Source organism: Pseudophryne corroboree, chromosome 9 (genome assembly GCF_028390025.1).
Source record: "Pseudophryne corroboree isolate aPseCor3 chromosome 9, aPseCor3.hap2, whole genome shotgun sequence".
In the NCBI taxonomy this organism is placed as follows: domain Eukaryota; kingdom Metazoa; phylum Chordata; class Amphibia; order Anura; family Myobatrachidae; genus Pseudophryne; species Pseudophryne corroboree.
Window position 1 is genome coordinate 344,313,331 of NC_086452.1, and position 17,892 is coordinate 344,331,222.

Sequence of the window (17,892 nt, forward strand, 5' to 3'; positions counted from 1 at the left end):
CGTCACATCTTTTTGAATTGGGGAATTAGGACAATGCACAGAAATTTGGCTTGGTGATCTGCTATAGGGCATGGTCTTGCATCACAGTGCATGCACACCACTCCCTCAAAAGTTTAGCTGCCCCCTTCACCTCCCCTAACACCCGCCCCAAGGGGCAGGTGCTGTACCTGATCATTGTTGCTTCTCTATGCAGAGCATCTGTAAATGAAACATACTGTACCTTCCAAAAGCTGGCCCACAAATCGGACTTGTCCTCAATAAATCAGGACAGTGGGGAGGTATGCACTCCCAATTTTATCATCATACTGTATAGTGAGACACATCAAAGCTATTTAAACTAACAGAGGGGGGGGCAGTGAACCAAATAGCCCTAAAGAAATCTGCTCCCCCAACACAGAGGTATTGTTTCTGCAGGCAAAGGGAATATTTATTATTATTATTTATTACCAGTTATTTATATAGCGCGCTTTACAGGGAATATTTGCCCATTCACATCCGTCCCTGCCCCAGTGGAGCTTACAATCTATATTCCCTATCACCTGTACACGCACACACATTTAAACAAGGGTTAATATTGTTGGGAGCCAATTAATCTACCAGTATATTTTTGGATTATGGGGGGAAACCGGAGTACCAAGAGGAAACCCACACAAGTACGGTGAGAATATACAAACTAATATAGGAAGCTAATTCAGATCGAAACCAAATAAATATAGACAGAGAGAAGAACATAGCTAAGAACAGGAAAAGCACAAACAAAACTCTAAAAGCTATGTGTGCAAATGCTTGGAACTTAGGAAATAAAATCCCAGAACTAACTGCAATAATGACAAGGGATGATCTAGATATTGTTGCAATTACAGAGTCATGGTGCAATTAAAATCATGACTGGGACATAGCTATACTGGGATATACTTTATGTAGGAAGGACAGAATGGGAATGTATGTATGTAAAAAAAAAAAAGCATAAATACTAGCTTAATAGAAAGTATTGAAGAAAAAACTGAGGCCCTTTGGGTGACCTCAGAAACAGGGGAGAAGTCGATTATTTGTATTGGCGGGATATACAGGCCAATACAAGGCTGGACAAGAACCTATTGTAGGACATAACTAAAATGGCATTAAAAGGAGAAGTAATAATCATGTGAGACTTTAATCTTCCTGATGTAAACTGGGAGGTGTCTGTTGCTAGTTCTACTAGAAGTAGGGACATTTTAAATTCCCTTCAGGGAGCATCCCTCCACCAATTGGTGAGGGAGCACACTCGGAAAGACGCAATATTAGACTTAATACGTACAAATGAACACGGAATATCGGACGGAAAAGTGGTTGAAAACCTGGGATCCAGTGATCATCAAGGAGTATGTTTCAGCATAAAGACAGAGACTGACTCATCCCATACAAAAACAAAGGTGTTGGATTTTAGGAAGGCTGATATTGTAGGGATGGGTAAATGTGTAAGCGATTCTTTGGCAGAGTGGAAGAACTTGGAATCAGTGCAGGAGAGGTGGGAAACATTAAAAAGTGCAATATCAAAGGCAACAGACATTTGTATCAAAAGTGTTAGGAAAAGCACAAGGAAAAGGAAGCCAGTGTGGTTTGCGAAAGAATTATTGTGAAAACAAAAAATATAGCTTTTAGGAAATATAAGCAAACACAAAATAATGAAGACAAAGAGATATATCATGTTAGACAGAAGGAGACTAAAAAGGTAATCACATGTGCAAAGGCACAAGCTGAGGAGAAAATGGCCCAGTCAGTGGGTAAAGGAGGCAAAACCTTTTTTAGGTATATACTGTAAGTGAAAGGAGAAAAACAAAAGGCAAATAATAAAACTAAACACATAGACTGGGAGTCTTGTTGAGGGAGACAATGTAATAGCAGATCATCTTAATTATTTTTGCTCAGTATTCACTACTGAAAGAGGGGAAGGGGCTACAGTTAAGTTGCAGGGTTATTCACTAAAATTAAACAAGTACATTTACAGAGGAGAAGATCCTAACAGAACTCTTAGAGCTGAAAGTGGACAAATCTATGGGGCCAGATGACATACATCCAAGGATACTAAAAGAACTTAAAGAGGTGCCGGTAGCACCATTGACAGAATTATTCAACCAGTCATTAACTATAGAAGAAATTCCAAAGGACTGGAAAAGAGCAAACATAGTCTCACTGCACAAAAGTGGAAGCAAGGAAGAGGCAAACAACTACAGACCAGTGAGTCTTACATCAGTAGTAGGGAAATTGATGGAAACACTCTTAGAAGAAAGAGTTGTAGATTATCTCAAAACCGTCAATTTACAGGATCCAAAACAACATGGATTCACTGGGGAGAGATCATGTTGAACAAGTCTTATTGACTTTTTTGACTGTGTGACTAAAGTGATGGATAAAGGTGGAGCCGTGGATATACAGTAGCTTATCTAGCTTATCTAGACTTTAGTAAGGCTTTTGACACTGTTCCACATTGCAGACTGCTAAATAAACTTGAAAGTTTGGGATTGGATACTAGGATTATTGAATGGATAAGATCTTGGTTGCAGGATAGAAAACAGAGAGTTGTGGTAAATGGAGTGCATTCACAGGAGGGAAATGTTACCAGTGGAGTACCCCAGGGATCTGTACTTGGACCAGTTCTTTTTAATATCTTGATTGAGGATCTAGGTAGACTAGAGGAGTGGTCAAGAGTGTGGCAATTACAGTTTAATGCCAAAAAATGTAAAATCATGCACTTGGGTCTCAAAAATCCAAAGACTAAATATAGTATTAATGGCACTATACTGGAAACTACTGATGAGGAAAGGGATCTAGGAGTCACTATTTCAGGTGACTTAAAGGCAGGTAAGCAATGTAACAAAGAAATGAGGAAGGCTAGTCAGATGCTTGGCTGCATTGGGAGAGGAATCAGCAGCAGAAAGAAAGAAGTAATAATAATGCCACTGTATAGGTCATTGGTTCGGCCCCATCTAGAATACTGTGTTCAATTTTGAAGGCCCTATCTTCAAAATGCTATTAATACATTAGAGACTGTACAAAGAAGGGCAACTAAAATGGTGCATGGCCTACATCACAAAACATACCCAGAAAGATTCAAAAATTCTCAATATGTATAGTTTAAAGCAGAGAAGGGAAAGGGCGGACATGATAGAAACTTTCAAATATATCAAGGGTTTTAACAAAGTCCAGGAGGGAAACATTCTCCAAATGAAGAGATGCAACAGGACATGAGGACATGCACTTAGACTGGAGGGGGGGAGGTTCAGGTTTTGAGGAAAAATTACTTCACAGAAAGGGTAGTGGACAAGTGGAATGGCCCCCCATCAAAGGTGGTAGAGACTAAGACAGTAGAGCAATTTAAACATGCATGGGATAGACATAAGTATATGCTTACAAAGAAATAAGGATCAAATAAGGGTTGAGATAAAAATATGGTAAAAAAAAAGTGGTTCTTATCTGTCGTCAAATTCTATGTTTATGTTTCCATGTTTAATGTAATAGAAATCTTAGCCGCAAAGTTCATGGCTGGTTTCCTTGTAATATCATGGATCATGTCATCTGTAGGCCACATGCTTATGCAACCAAATATATTGTGTTTATAAAACTTGTACCTCCTGTCTATACACTGTCATTTGAATGGATAGCGGAGGTAAGGACAAGTCCTACAGTTTAACTGTGGACTGATCACACACACTATATACACTGCTCAAAAAAATAAAGGGAACACTAAAATAACACATCCTAGATCTGAATGAATGAAATATTCTTATTAAATACTTTGTTCTTTACATAGTTGAATGTGCTGACAACAAAATCACACAAAAATTATCAATGGAAATAAAATGTATTAACCCATGGAGGTCTGGATTTGGAGACACTCAAAATTAAAGTGAAAAAAAAAACCTACAGGCTGATCCAACTTTGATGTAATGTCCTTAAAACAAGTCAAAATGAGGCTCAGTAGTGTGTGTGGCCTCCACGTGGCTGTATGACCTCCCTACAACCCTCACAAGTGGCCCAGGTAGTGCAGCTCATCCAGGATGGCACATCAATGCGAGCTGTGGCAAGAAGGTTTGCTGTGTCTGTCAGCGTAGTGTCCAGAGCATGAAGGCGTTACCAGGAGACAGGCCAGTACATCAGGAGACATGGAGGAGGCCGTAGGAGGGCAACAACCCAGCAGCAGGACCGCTACCTCCGCCTTTGTGCAAAGAGGAACAGACGGAGCACTGCCAGAGCCCTGCAAAATGACCTCCAGAAAGCCACAAATGTGCATGTGTCTACTCAAACGATCAGAAACAGACTCCATGAGGGAGGTATGAGGGACCGACATCCACAGGTTGGGGTTGTGCTTACAGCCCAACACCGTGCAGGACGTTTGGCATTTGCCAGAGAACACCAAGATTGGCAAATTTGCCACTGGCGTCCTGTGCTCTTCACAGATGAAAGCAGGATCTCACTGAGCACATGTGACAGACGTGACAGAGCCTGGAGATGACAAGGAGAATGTTCTGCTGCCTGCAACATCCTCCAGCGTGACCGGTTTGGCAGTGGGTCAGTAATGGTGTGGGGTGGCATTTCTTTGTGGGGCCGCACAGCCCTCCATGTGCTCGCCAGAGGTAGCCTGACTGCCATTAGGTACCGAGATGAGATCCTCAGACCCCTTGTGAGGCCATATGCTGGTGCGGTTGGCCCTGGGTTCCTCCTAATGCAAGACAATGCTAGACCTCATGTGGCTGGAGTGTGTCAGCAGTTCCTGCAAGACAAAGGCATTGATGCTATGGACTGGCCCGCCCGTTCCCCAGACCTGAATCCAATTGAGCACATCCGGGACATCATGTCTCGCTCCATCCACCAAAGCTACCTTGCACCACACACTGTCCAGGAGTTGGCGGATGCTTTAGTCCAGGTCTGGAAGGAGATCCCTCAGGAGACCATCTGCCACCTCATCAGGAGCATGCCCAGGCATTGTAGGGAGGTCATACAGGCACGTGGAGGCCACATACACTACTGAGCCTCATTTTGACTTGTTTTAAGGACATTACATCAAAGTTGGATCAGCCTGTAGTGTGTTTTTCCACTTTAATTTTGAGTGACTCCAAATCCAGACCTCCATGGGTTAATAAATTTGATTTCCATTGATCATTTTTGTGTGATTTTGTTGTCAGCACATTCAACTATGTAAAGAACAAAGGGGCAGATGTATTAACCTGGAGAAGGCATAAGGAAGTGATAAACCAGTGATATGTGCAAGGTGATAATGGCACCAGCCAATCAGATCCTAACTGTTAATTTACATATTGGAGCTGATTGGCTGGTGCCTTTATCACCTTGCACATATCACTGGTTTATCACTTCCTTATGTCTTCTCCAGGTTAATACATCTGCCCCAAAGTATTTAATAAGAATATTTCATTCATTCAGATCTAGGATGTGTTATTTTAGTGTTCCCTTTATTTTTTTGAGCAGTGTATATATAAATATCCAAGATGATTCGTGGCACTCGCAAAATTCATTAATCCTCAATGCTGGGGTGTAACAGAACTCAGGCAACAAAGTGAATCCATTCCACTAGCGGAGGTTTCCAAGTTTATTTGTAGCTTTTAGTAGATTACCCGTTTAATTTTTATGGATAAACAAGACATTAACATCCATACAAATTATTAGTTCTCATTCCATTAATTAAAAATGGTATTTTCCCTTGCTTATTATTAGCAACTAGTTGCCAGTAGTGATGAGCGGGTTCGTATCCTCGGGATCCGAACCCGCCCAAACTTCACCTTTTTTTGCACTGGTCCGAGCAACTCGGATCCTCCCGCCTTGCTCGGTTAACCCGAGCGCGCCCGAACGTCATCATCCCGCAGTCGGATTCTCGCGAGATTCGTATTTTATATAAGGAACCGCGCGTTGCCGCCATTTTTCACTCGTGCATTGGAGATGATCGTGAGAGGACGTGGCTGGCGTCCTCTCAGTTTCTATGTTCAGTGGGCTGCAAATTGTTCTGCAAATATCTGTGCTCAGTGTGCTGCAAGTGCAAATATCTACGTTCTCTGCCTGGAAAACGCTCCATATCTGACTGCTCAGTGTGCTGCAAATATCTGTGCTCAATGTGCTAATTGCTTTATTGTGGGGACTGGGGACCAGCAGTATTATTATATAGTAGGAGGACAGTGCAGAGTTTTGCTGACCAGTGACCACCAGTATTATACGTTCTCTGCCTGAAAAACGCTCCATATCTGTGCTGCATTGTATTATATATATACTAGTAGGAGGACAGTGCAGAATTTTGCTGACCACCAGTATAACTACATATATATAGCAGTACGGTACAGTAGTCCACTCCTCTACCTACCTCTGTGTCGTCAAGTATACTATCCATTCATACCTGTGGTGCATTTCAGTTTTGCACAGTTTGCTGACCACCAGTATATACTATATAGCAGTACGGTACAGAAGGCCACTGCTCTACCTACCTCTGTGTCGTCAAGTATACTATCCATCCATACCTGTGGTGCATTTCAGTTTTGCACAGTTTGCTGACCACCAGTATAACTATATATATAGCAGTACGGTACAGTAGTCCACTGCTCTACCTACCTCTGTGTCGTCAAGTATACTATCCATCCATACCTGTGTTGCATTTCAGTTTTGCACAGTTTGCTGACCACCAGTATATACTATATAGCTGTACGGTACAGAAGGCCACTGCTCTACCTACATCTGTGTCGTCAAGTATACTATCCATCCATACCTGTGGTGCATTTCAGTTTTGCACAGTTTGCTGACCACCAGTATAACTATATATATAACAGTACGGTACAGTAGTCCACTGCTCTACCTACCTCTGTGTCGTCAAGTATACTATCCATCCATACCTGTGGTGCATTTCAGTTTTGCACAGTTTGCTGACCACCAGTATATACTATATAGCAGTACGGTACAGAAGGCCACTGCTCTACCTACCTCTGTGTCGTCAAGTATACTATCCATCCATACCTGTGGTGCATTTCAGTTTTGCACAGTTTGCTGACCACCAGTATAACTATATATATAGCAGTACGGTCCAGTAGTCCACTGCTCTACCTACCTCTGTGTCATCAAGTATACTATCCATCCATACCTGTGGTGCATTTCAGTTTTGCACAGTTTGCTGACCACCAGTATATACTATTTAGCAGTACGGTACAGAAGGCCACTGCTCTACCTACCTCTGTGTCGTCAAGTATACTATCCATCCATACCTGTGGTGCATTTCAGTTGTGCGCAGTATATATAGTAGTAGGCCATTGCTATTGATATATTACTGGCATATAATTCCACACATTAAAAAATGGAGAACAAAAATGTGGAGGGTAAAACAGGGAAAGATCAAGATCCACTTCCACCTCGTGCTGAAGCTGCTGCCCCTAGTTATGGCCGAGACGATGAAATGCCATCGTCGTCTGCCAAGGCCGATGCCCAATGTCATAGTAGAGAGCATGTAAAATCCAAAAAATAAAGCTCAGTAATATGACCCAAAAATCTAAATCAGAATCATCTGAGGAGAAGCGTAAACTTGCCAATGTGCCATTTACGACACGGAGTGGCAAGGAATGGCTGAGGGCCTGGCCTATGTTCATGGCTAGTGGTTCAGCTTCACATGAGGATGGAAGCACTCATCCTCCTGCTAGAAAACTTAAAAGAGTTAAGATGGCAAAAGCACAGCAAAGAACTGTGCGTTCTTCTAAATCACAAATCCCCAAGGAGAGTCCAATTGTGTCGGTTGCGATGCCTGACCTTCCCAACACTGGACGGGAAGAGGTTGCGCCTTCCACCATTTGCACGCCCCCTGCAAGTGCTGGAAGGAGCACCCGCAGTCCTGTTCCTAATAGTCAAATTGAAGATGTCACTGTTGAAGTACACCAGGATGAGGATATGGGTGTTGCTGGCGCTGGGGAGGAAATTGACAAGGAGGATTCTGATGGTGAGGTGGTTTGTTTAAGTCAGGCACCTCTTTTTTTCTTTGCATCATGTGCTGTTTGAGGACTATTTTTTAAATCTGCCATCCTGTCTGACACTGCAGTGCCACTCCTAGATGGGTCAGGTGTTTGTGTCGGCCACTTGGGTCGCTTAGCTTAGTCACACAGCTACCTCATTGCGCCTCTTTTTTTCTTTGCATCATGTGCTGTTTGGGGACTATTTTTTTGAAGTGCCATCCTGCCTGACACTGCAGTGCCACTCCTAGATGGGCCAGGTGTTTGTGTCGGCCACTTGGGTCGCTTAGCTTAGCCATCCAGCGACCTTGGTGCACCTCTTTTTTTTCTTTGCATCATGTGCTGTTTGGGGACTATTTTTTGAAGTGCCATCCTGTCTGACACTGCAGTGCCACTCCTAGATGGGCCAGGTGTTTGTGTCGGCCACTTGGGTCGCTTAGCTTAGCCATCCAGCGACCTTGGTGCACCTCTTTTTTTTCTTTGCATCATGTGCTGTTTGGGGACTATTTTTTGAAGTGCTATCCTGTCTGGCACTGCAGTGCCACTCCTAGATGGGCCAGGTGTTTGTGTCGGCCACTTGGGTCGCTTAGCTTAGCCATCCAGTGACCTTGGTGCACCTCTTTTTTTTCTTTGCATCATGTGCTGTTTGGGGACTATTTTTTGAAGTGCCATCCTGTCTGACACTGCAGTGCCACTCCTAGATGGGCCAGGTGTTTGTGTCGGCCACTTGGGTCGCTTAGCTTAGCCACACAGCTACCTCATTGCGCCTCTTTTTTTCTTTGCATCATGTGCTGTTTGGGGACTTTTTTTGAAGTGCCATCCTGTCTGACACTGCAGTGCCACTCCTAGATGGGCCAGGTGTTTGTGTCGGCCACTCGGGTCGCTTAGCTTAGCCATCCAGCGACCTTGGTGCACCTCTTTTTTTTCTTTGCATCATGTGCTGTTTGGGGACTATTTTTTGAAGTGCTATCCTGTCTGGCACTGCAGTGCCACTCCTAGATGGGCCAGGTGTTTGTGTCGGCCACTTGGGTCGCTTAGCTTAGCCATCCAGTGACCTTGGTGCACCTCTTTTTTTTTTTTGCATCATGTGCTGTTTGGGGACTATTTTTTGAAGTGCCATCCTGTCTGACACTGCAGTGCCACTCCTAGATGGGCCAGGTGTTTGTGTCGGCCACTCGGGTCGCTTAGCTTAGTCATCCAGCGACCTCGGTGCAAATTTTAGGACTAAAAATAATATTGTGAGGTGTGAGGTGTTCAGAATAGACTGGAAATGAGTGTAAATTATGGTTATTGAGGTTAATAATACTATGGGATCAAAATGACCCCCAAATTCTATGATTTAAGCTGTTTTTGAGGGTTTTTTGTAAAAAAAACACCCGAATCCAAAACACACCCGAATCCGACCAAAAAATTTCAGGGAGGTTTTGCCAAAACACGTCCGAATCCAAAACACGGCCGCGGAACCGAATCCAAAACCAAAACACAAAACCCGAAAAATTTCCGGTGCACATCACTAGTTGCCAGCCCATCAAAATGACGGAACAACATAACAGTAATGTCAGAACTGGCGGCTGTGCGTGAGCCCGAAAGGAGCAACACTTGAATTTCTCCATCGGTGCTATCTAGTGGCTGCTGGCGCGCAAAACACTTGAATACCCCCATATATGTGAGAAGCTGCATCAACCTTTTATTATATAGGCTAACCAATACCCACAGTAAATTATTGCAGAGTTACAAGTAACTTCAATGAACAGTAGAAGGAACGTTATCACATGTAGAGCTGACTCAGTTACACACAAGCTGCTGTTGGAACAGCTTCTGCCGATTTGCAGTAAAAGTCTCTCGCTCGTTTTCTGCTTGCTAAGTGTGAGGTTCTTGCGGCCGCCTGCATGTAACTGAATCAGCCTCTACAGTATCTCTACCTCAGAAGTGGAACCTGCTAAACTCTAACACTTCTTTATTGTCTCTGGGAACTCTTGTTCTGTATGTTATAAGCTTATGCCATAATTTATATCTTGCATTAGGTTTAAGTCAGTCTGACATGTAATATATATATATTTTCTTGTACCAATATGCATTTCCTGTTATTGACTTCCTGTCATTAATCTTCTGCATCAAATGCCCCCCATCACCATTTCCTAAATCATGCATCCTCCCGATTGCTGTTTCACTCTTCTTCCTTTCTCAGCCAGACAAAGACCTACTGTACCTGGAAATCGAGTTTAAACTGTTGAAATGCAGAAAGTTGGTCTAATTTTAGGTAAAGGCCTGGTTGCTCTGGAGGTATATTTCCAAGTGGTGGGGTCAAAACCTGGGGAAACAAAATGTATAATTTATAGGTCTGTGCAATTAAGGGTATTTTTGTTTATTACCCATTTATTTTGCATATTTCCCAGGTCTCTACGGTCCTTTATATGAATATGTAAATTTGCATACACTTTTAAATATTCTATGTTTAATAAAATAAACAGTTTATTTTTGCAGACAAGTGAATGAATAAATTAACACTGAACATAAACGAGCAACATAAAAAAAAACCCAACCAACTGGTGAAAATACAATCCATCAGACATACTGTAAGTACTTATGTTCTGTACCAGGGCCGTAACTAGGTATGTGCAGATGGTGCATTGCTCACCGCGCACTTTGCGTGTGGGTGCACCATCTGCAGCCATCCTGCTAATCGCTGCCTGCCAGATAAAGCGCACCCCACTCTTTGCCGTGTGCTAGATGCAGCGCTGTTTAGTGAGAGTGTTAGGTCATGCTCTCCGTGTGGCCCGCCCCTCCTTGTGATGTTCTGTTCAAGCATAGGTGGATTCAAGAAGAAGGGGTGGGGGGTTGCACGCTGCAGATGTACCGTCATGTCGTTTAGAGTAAAGTAAGTTTAAAGTTTCTTTTAATTATTATTTATAATGCAGCTGCCCTGGTGGTCCAGTGGTTTCCGCTGCTGCACTGGCAGCCGGGATCCGGCTGTTACTGTCTAGGCCAGCCGCAGCAACGTGATCATACTCCCAAGGGGGCCCCAGCCAAGACATACATACAGTGCTGCTGAGGCCGGCACGATGCGGGTAAGCAATGCAGAATGGCGCCGGGCTGAAGAGGCACCATCCCCGCTCTGCTGCGTCTGCCTCATACTTAACCCCGCAGAGCTGATCCCCAAATGACAGGAGCAGCAGCAGCAGAACCAGAGAGGGACATTGCCCGGCTTCTTCTCTCCACTGAATCCCGTCATTAGTCATTACCCTTGGCCGGATTAGGAGACAAAGCATGCATGCGCTGTCATCTGCCGCTGTTACAAATATACTGCCAAAGCTTCTCTATACATGGACACTGTCACTGCAAACTCTGAGGACCTTCAAGTCAAGTTACATTTTCCATTTAAACTGCAGCCAATTTTTTTTTAAATGGATACAACATCCATGTGATCTAGTATTATTATAGATACAATATATACATGTAAAATGGTAGTCTGTGTGTTGCGTTGGGTAGGAAATGCCAGAAGGTGGGATGCCGGCAGTCAGAAGACCGACCACAGCATCCCAATGCTAAAATCCCGACATGGGGAATGTAAGTATACTTACCTTACCCCAATGCCCCCCTAACCCTCCCTCCCTGCAGCCTAAACCTAACCCTCTCCCCAGGGCTGGAACTAGGCATAGGTGGATGTTGCTTTACACTCAGCGCATTTATGCTGTGGATGTACCATCCGCATACACCCTGATTGGCCACCGCCAGCTGCATCCCTGCCTGCTATAACAAGTAGCGTTGCGCCCAGCTCCTCTGCTGGACACACAACCGCTGATATATAATACAGCCGGTAGCGCTGCACAGACTATCTCTGCCTCCTCATCCCGTGTGCTGCAGCTCCGCCTCGCTCCCCCCCCCCATTCATTGGTGCAGCAGTGCAATGATCCTGCACCATACTGGCTGGGAGCCGCAAGAGATGCCGGGAGGACGGAGTGGCAGCAGCTCCATCAGGAAGACATTCCCCTGCCGCCACCATGGCTGCCTGCACTCCAGCCATCATCACATAGGTACCACTGTGTGGTTGTGTGTCTTCCCCTCTCTCTGTCTCCTCTCTCCCCCTCCCACCCCTCTCTCTCTGTCTCCTTCCCACCACTCTCTGTCTCTCTACCTGCCACCTTTTTTTCTGTATCAATCCCAACCCTATCTCTCTCTCCTTCCCTCCCCCCTCCCTCTCTCTCTCTCTCTCTCCTGACTCTACCTGGCATAATGTGTAAAAGAGGACTCTACCTGCGAATGTGTAAACGGGGACTCTATCTGTCGTAATGTGTAAAAGGGGACTCTACCTGCTGTAATGTGTAAAAGGGGCTCTATCTAGTGTAATGTGTAAAAGGGGCTCTATCTGGTGTAATGTGTGAGAGGGGCTCTACGGGGTGTAAAAGGGGCTCTACCTGGTGTAATGTGTGTAAGTGGCGCTACTGTGCGGCGTATTTTGAATAATGGGGAATACTGTACAGCGTAATATGAATTGGTATTATTTTGTGGCCATACCCCTTCCCCATAAAGCCATGCCCCAATTTTTTTGTTGTGCGCCTACGGCACGCACTGGCCCTATTCTAAATATGGGGGTGCGACTATGCTATTTCTTGCACACACCGCTAAAATATCTAGTTATGGCAATGTTCTGTACACACCAAACTACGGAATCAGGTGTGCGCCTGCCTTAGATAGCAATTCAAATTATGCTGTGTTGAGGGAATCCAACATTACTAAGTACATAATTCTAGGCCTATGTACACTACTTCACCAATCACATAATAAATGAGAGTAATGGTAGACTTACCATTGTTAACTCTGTTTCTGCGAGGTACATTGGGTTCCACAGGGAAACATCGGAGTGTAGAGTGATCCAGAGGCACCAACAGGCTAAAGCTCTAGGCTGTCCCAGAATGCATTGGGGCCTCCTCTATAACCCCACATCCAGGCACTGTGAGCTCAGTTTTGTTAACCAGTCCAATGCAGGAGCAGGTAAGAGAGAAGGCAGATGTTAGTCACATAGAACCACATTCTCATGACTGGAGAAGGGACCAGCGGCTAATGCCATACAAACCCATAGAAGCTAGGTGTGTCAGGGTGGGCGCCCTTTGGAACCCAATGTACTTCGCAGAAGGAGCGTTAACAATGGTAATTCTACCATAACTCCTTTTCTGCAGCAGGTTACAATGGTTTCCACAGGGAAACATCGGGGATGTCATAAAGCAGTTCCTCAAGGGGAGGGGATGTGCCTTAGCTGGTATGAGAACCCGGCATCCAAAGAAAGCATCATGGCTGGCAGAAGTATCAAAGGCATAGAACCTAATAAACATGATGACCATGTAGCCGCCTTGCACAATTGTTCTGCGGACGTGCCACGGCGGTGTCAGCGTCCGGAGTCTTATCGGTATGCTGGGGCCATGGGGCTGGCTTCCTTGGCGATGTGCGGGCAGCGGCGGAGGTGGGCTGCTGCGCCAGATCCGTGGGCAGCAGTAGCGGCGGTGAGGGGGTCCGCTCGTGGCGGCGGGACGCCGCTACAGCGGGTCGCTCTTGCTGAGCCGTTGCTAGGAGACCAGGGGCAGTGAGCAATGTGGCTTTGCAAAAAGGTCTGCATTACTGGGCACCACCATGTTGGAGACCAAGTTTTAAGCATAGTTCCTGTTTCTTCCAGCCAATCCAGGGGAAGCTCTCCCTATAAAAGGGGGCTGGTTTAGGACAGGGACGCCAGTGCTTCAATTTACAACCCTGTTGTAGGTGCTTTAGCCTGTGCTCCCAGGATTCCTGCTGTATTCTGGTTCCTCCTGATCCTGCTTGGTCGGTTCTCTGTTGCTGCTGCAGCCCTGCCGTTTCTAGCCTGCTACTGCCTGTGGAAGCGCTCCTGTAAAACCCGGTCCAGTAAGACTCTTTGGGCACAGTTGGCCCCGGGTCTTCTGCCTCGTCTTTCAAGCCACACTCCACAGATCTCCTTCACCAGCCACGTCTTTGTACCACCGACCACAGCCTGCAGATTATTATCTTCAGCCTCGTTTTCCAAACCACAGTCCACAGTCCTTGTCTCCAGCCACGTCTTCAACTACCATCCACAGCTCGACAGTTCAACATAGTTTTGATGACCGCCTCAGAGAATCCCTTAGCCCTCAGGAGTGATGCTTCAAGAGCCATGCCGTCAAAGCTAGGCTGGCCAGGTCCGGATAAAGACAAGGGCGCTGTATGAGGAGCTCTGGGCACTGAGGAAGTAGAAGGGGACCCTGCAGGTGTGAGAACCAATGCCGTCCGTCTGAGCCATGCTGGAGCGACTAGAAGTAGTATTCTTCCTTCCTGTTTGATCTTCCGCAGGACCCTGAGCAGGAGTGAACTGGAGGGAGCATGTAGGGCAGCCGAAAGTTCCATTGAATTGCTAGTGCATCCACGAACGCTGCTTGAGGATCCCTGGTCCTTGATCCAAAGACCAGAACCTTGTGATTGTGTTGAGACGCCATCAGGTCTACATCTGGTAGGCCCCACTTGTCCACTAGGAGTTGAAAGACTTCTGGATGAAGACTCCACTCTCCAGCGTGCACATCCTGGTGACTGAGGAAGTCTGCTTTCCAGTTTAGGACATCCGGAATGAACACTGCCGATATTGCTGGCAGATGGCGTTCCGCCCAATGAAGGATCTTTGACACTTCCATCATGGCCATGCGGCTTTGAGTGCCGCCTTGATGGTTTATGTATGCCACAGTGGTGGCATTGTCCGACCGTACTTGAACAGGCCTGTTCCGTACCAGAGCAGGGCAAGAGATGCATTGAACACTGCCCTCAGCTCCAGAAAATTTATTGGGAGGAGTGACTCCTCCTTGGTCCAGCGACCCTGAAAACAGTGTTGCTCCAACACCACTCGCCATCCTCTCAGACTGGCATCTGTTGTCGGCAAGACCCAGTCGGGGATCCAGAAGGGATGGCCTCTGCTCAACTGCTGTTCCTGTAGCCACCAGGTCAGCGAAAGATGAACCTCCAGAGTCAAAGTAATCATGTGAGATCTGATCCGTTGAGGTAGACCGTCGCACTTGGAAAGTATTAACCTCTGCAAAGGGCAGGAGTGAAATTGAGCGTACTCTACCATGTGGAATGCCGACACCATCAGGCCAAGTATTTCGACACTCTGGGCGACAAAGGAAGCATCTTATCCTGTCAGGACTTTTTCTAAAGACAGAAACAGCCGCTGACTGTGTGTGTCCAGGAGTGCCCCCAGGTGCACCATGCTCTGAGCTGGGACCAGCGAGGATTTCTTCAAATTGATGAGTCACCCATGGGCTTGTAGGAAGCTTACTGTCAGATGCAGATGACTGAGGAGGACATCGTGGGAGTTTGCCAGAATCAAGTCATCTAGATACGGCAGGATCCTGACTTCCTGGAGACGGAGATGGGCCGTCATTACGGCCATGACCTTGGTGAAGATCCGAGGAGCTGTAGCCAGTCTAAATGGCAGAGCCTGGAACTGATAGTGAAGGTTGCCAATAGCAAACCGCAGATACTGCTGATGCGACATGGCAATAGGTATATTCAGGTACGTATCCTGTATATCCAGGGATACCATATAATCTCCAGGTTCCATAGACAGTACAAATGAGTGCAATGTTTCCATACAGAACTTGGACACTCTCACAAAATTGTTTAGTGATTTTAGTTTGAGGATAGGCCGGAAAGACCCATTGGGTTTCGGAACTAGAAACATGGTCTAGTAGTAACCTCTGTTCACTACCACTCCTGTATTCAGGAGAGAACTCACAACCTTTTGCAGAGCTTGCACCTTTAATGGATCCGAAGGGATAACTGTGGTGCAAAACTGGTGAAGGGGACGTCTCTTGAAGGAGACTGCGTACCCATGAGAGACAACTTCCCACACCTATGCATCTGAAGTGGTCTTTAACCAGACATAGGTGTACTGCAGAAGTCAGCCTCCCAGCCTGGGGTCCTCCAGGGGGAGGCCTGCCCCATCATGTGGCAGGAATGTGTTGTTTAGAAGCAGGCTGATGGGCCGCCCAGTACTGCTTTGCCTTGGGCTCAGTGGTTTTGGGAGCACAAGATTGTCTCGGGTATGCCTGACCTTTTGCTTTCCCTTGAGACAGAAAGGAACGAAGGATTAGCATTTGGGAGAAAGGCCGTCTTAGCAGCCGCCAATTCAGACACAATTTTATTTAGGTCTACCTCAAACAAAATGGTTTTTGGAGTCTAGGTCCACCTTCAATGACCTTAACCACAGATTACAGCGAGCCAGGACAGACATAGTCGACGCCTTGGCTGCCAACACACCCACCTCAGAGGACGCCTCCTGAATGTAATAGGTGGCGGTGGTAATGTGAGACAGGTATTGTCTGACATTGTCAGATATATCCTCAGGCAGCTCTTCTTCTAATGCCTGAACCCACACTTCAATACCATTTGCAGCCCAAGAGGTTGCAATAGTGGGTCTATGTACAGCACCTGTAAGGAAGTAAATAGATTTCAGGCATCCCTCTACACGCTTATCTGTCGGTTCCTTCAGTGAAGTGACAGTGGTGACAGGCAGAGTGGATGATATCACTAGGCGGGTGACGTAAGAATCCACCGGCAGTGAATTTTTCCACTTATTACACACACAGGTGGTCCCATAGGGGGCGTAAGGCGTTCCACCAGAGTACCCAGTAGGTTTGTGAACGCAGCCCAGGGTGGCTCCTGATTGGTTACAGGAGCTGCGGACTGACTGGGGAGATGTATGACATATAGTACACAGACCATCATACAAAACTTCCCCCTCAGGTATATCTTTGGCGCATGCTCTGCATGATGCAGGAGCATCCACAAGCTTACTGCCCTTCTTGTTAGACATTGTACACAAATGCAACAACAGAGCAAACAGAAAAGAAAACGAAGTGTTAACTTAACCAGCGCTTTTCCAATTCATTGGATCATTTGTTGTCATGAACCGTCCCGTCATACAGTATGGGATATAAAACAGTAAAAAAGTGTATATAGTATAACACAGTTTTAATACACATGTATAACAGACAATGGATAAAATGTTCTGTACTGAACATAAAGTGCAGTGCAAGGCAATTCTTTCTTTTAGGTAGAGGCTTTCCAGTCAGGTGATACAATGGATAATTACCAAATAGATTGGAACTGTGGATTAGACAGTTCAAATAACACTCTTACACATACAGCTGATGATCCCGGGATTGCCCCACTGGAGAATCGTCAGAGCTTCTGAAAAAGGGAAATCTTCCTGTATTTTAGAGACCGGATCGCCTCCCCCACCCAAAATACAGGAAGATTTACCTTTTTCAGAAGCTCTGACGATTCTCCAGTGGGGCAATCCCGGGATCATCAGCTGTATCTGTAAGAGTGTTATTTGAACTGTCTACAGTAATGTCTATACATTACTGTATAATATTTTCAAATGACAGTGACCTCATAGAACCAAATAATGTATGCTACAGTTTAAGATTACAAGAGAAACAATCAGAGACACATAAATGTATATTTTAACCACACCATTTATAGCCAAACCCACATTAATGGGCAAAGTGTTTACATACAACTGTTAATATAGGAATATGAAAAATTAGTGTGTTGCACAAGAGCTGCAGCTGAGATTGGAAGAATGATATTACAGCAACTACATCCCCTCTATATAGTAGTATGGAAGATGGTACCTTGAAAAAAAGTATACCGGACATACAGTATGTGCTTTGGTTAAGACAGCTATACCATTAATACATATTGGACTTATCCTCCAATTAACAAGTGCAGGGACCATACCCATAGACTGACACCCATACATTGCACCAGAAAACAGACATTTACAACTATACACATACACAGTGTCGGACTGGGGAATGAAGGGCCCACCAGGAAAAATGCAGTGGTAGGGTCCCATGTTTAGAGGTGTGGCCAGTCTACAGTGGGG

General features: G+C 45.5%; 1 protein-coding gene across 2 annotated transcripts in view; it reads right to left on the reverse strand.

Annotated features, from left to right (window-relative positions):
- STAB1 (stabilin 1) overlaps positions 1 to 17,892 on the reverse strand; it is a 605,861-nt gene that overhangs the window by 325,640 nt on the left and 262,329 nt on the right. For both annotated transcript variants that reach the window (XM_063940632.1, XM_063940633.1), the window contains one exon: positions 10,177 to 10,278. In XM_063940632.1, coding sequence (XP_063796702.1) covers positions 10,177 to 10,278 — 102 coding nt within the window. The remainder of the gene's footprint in view (positions 1 to 10,176; positions 10,279 to 17,892) is intronic.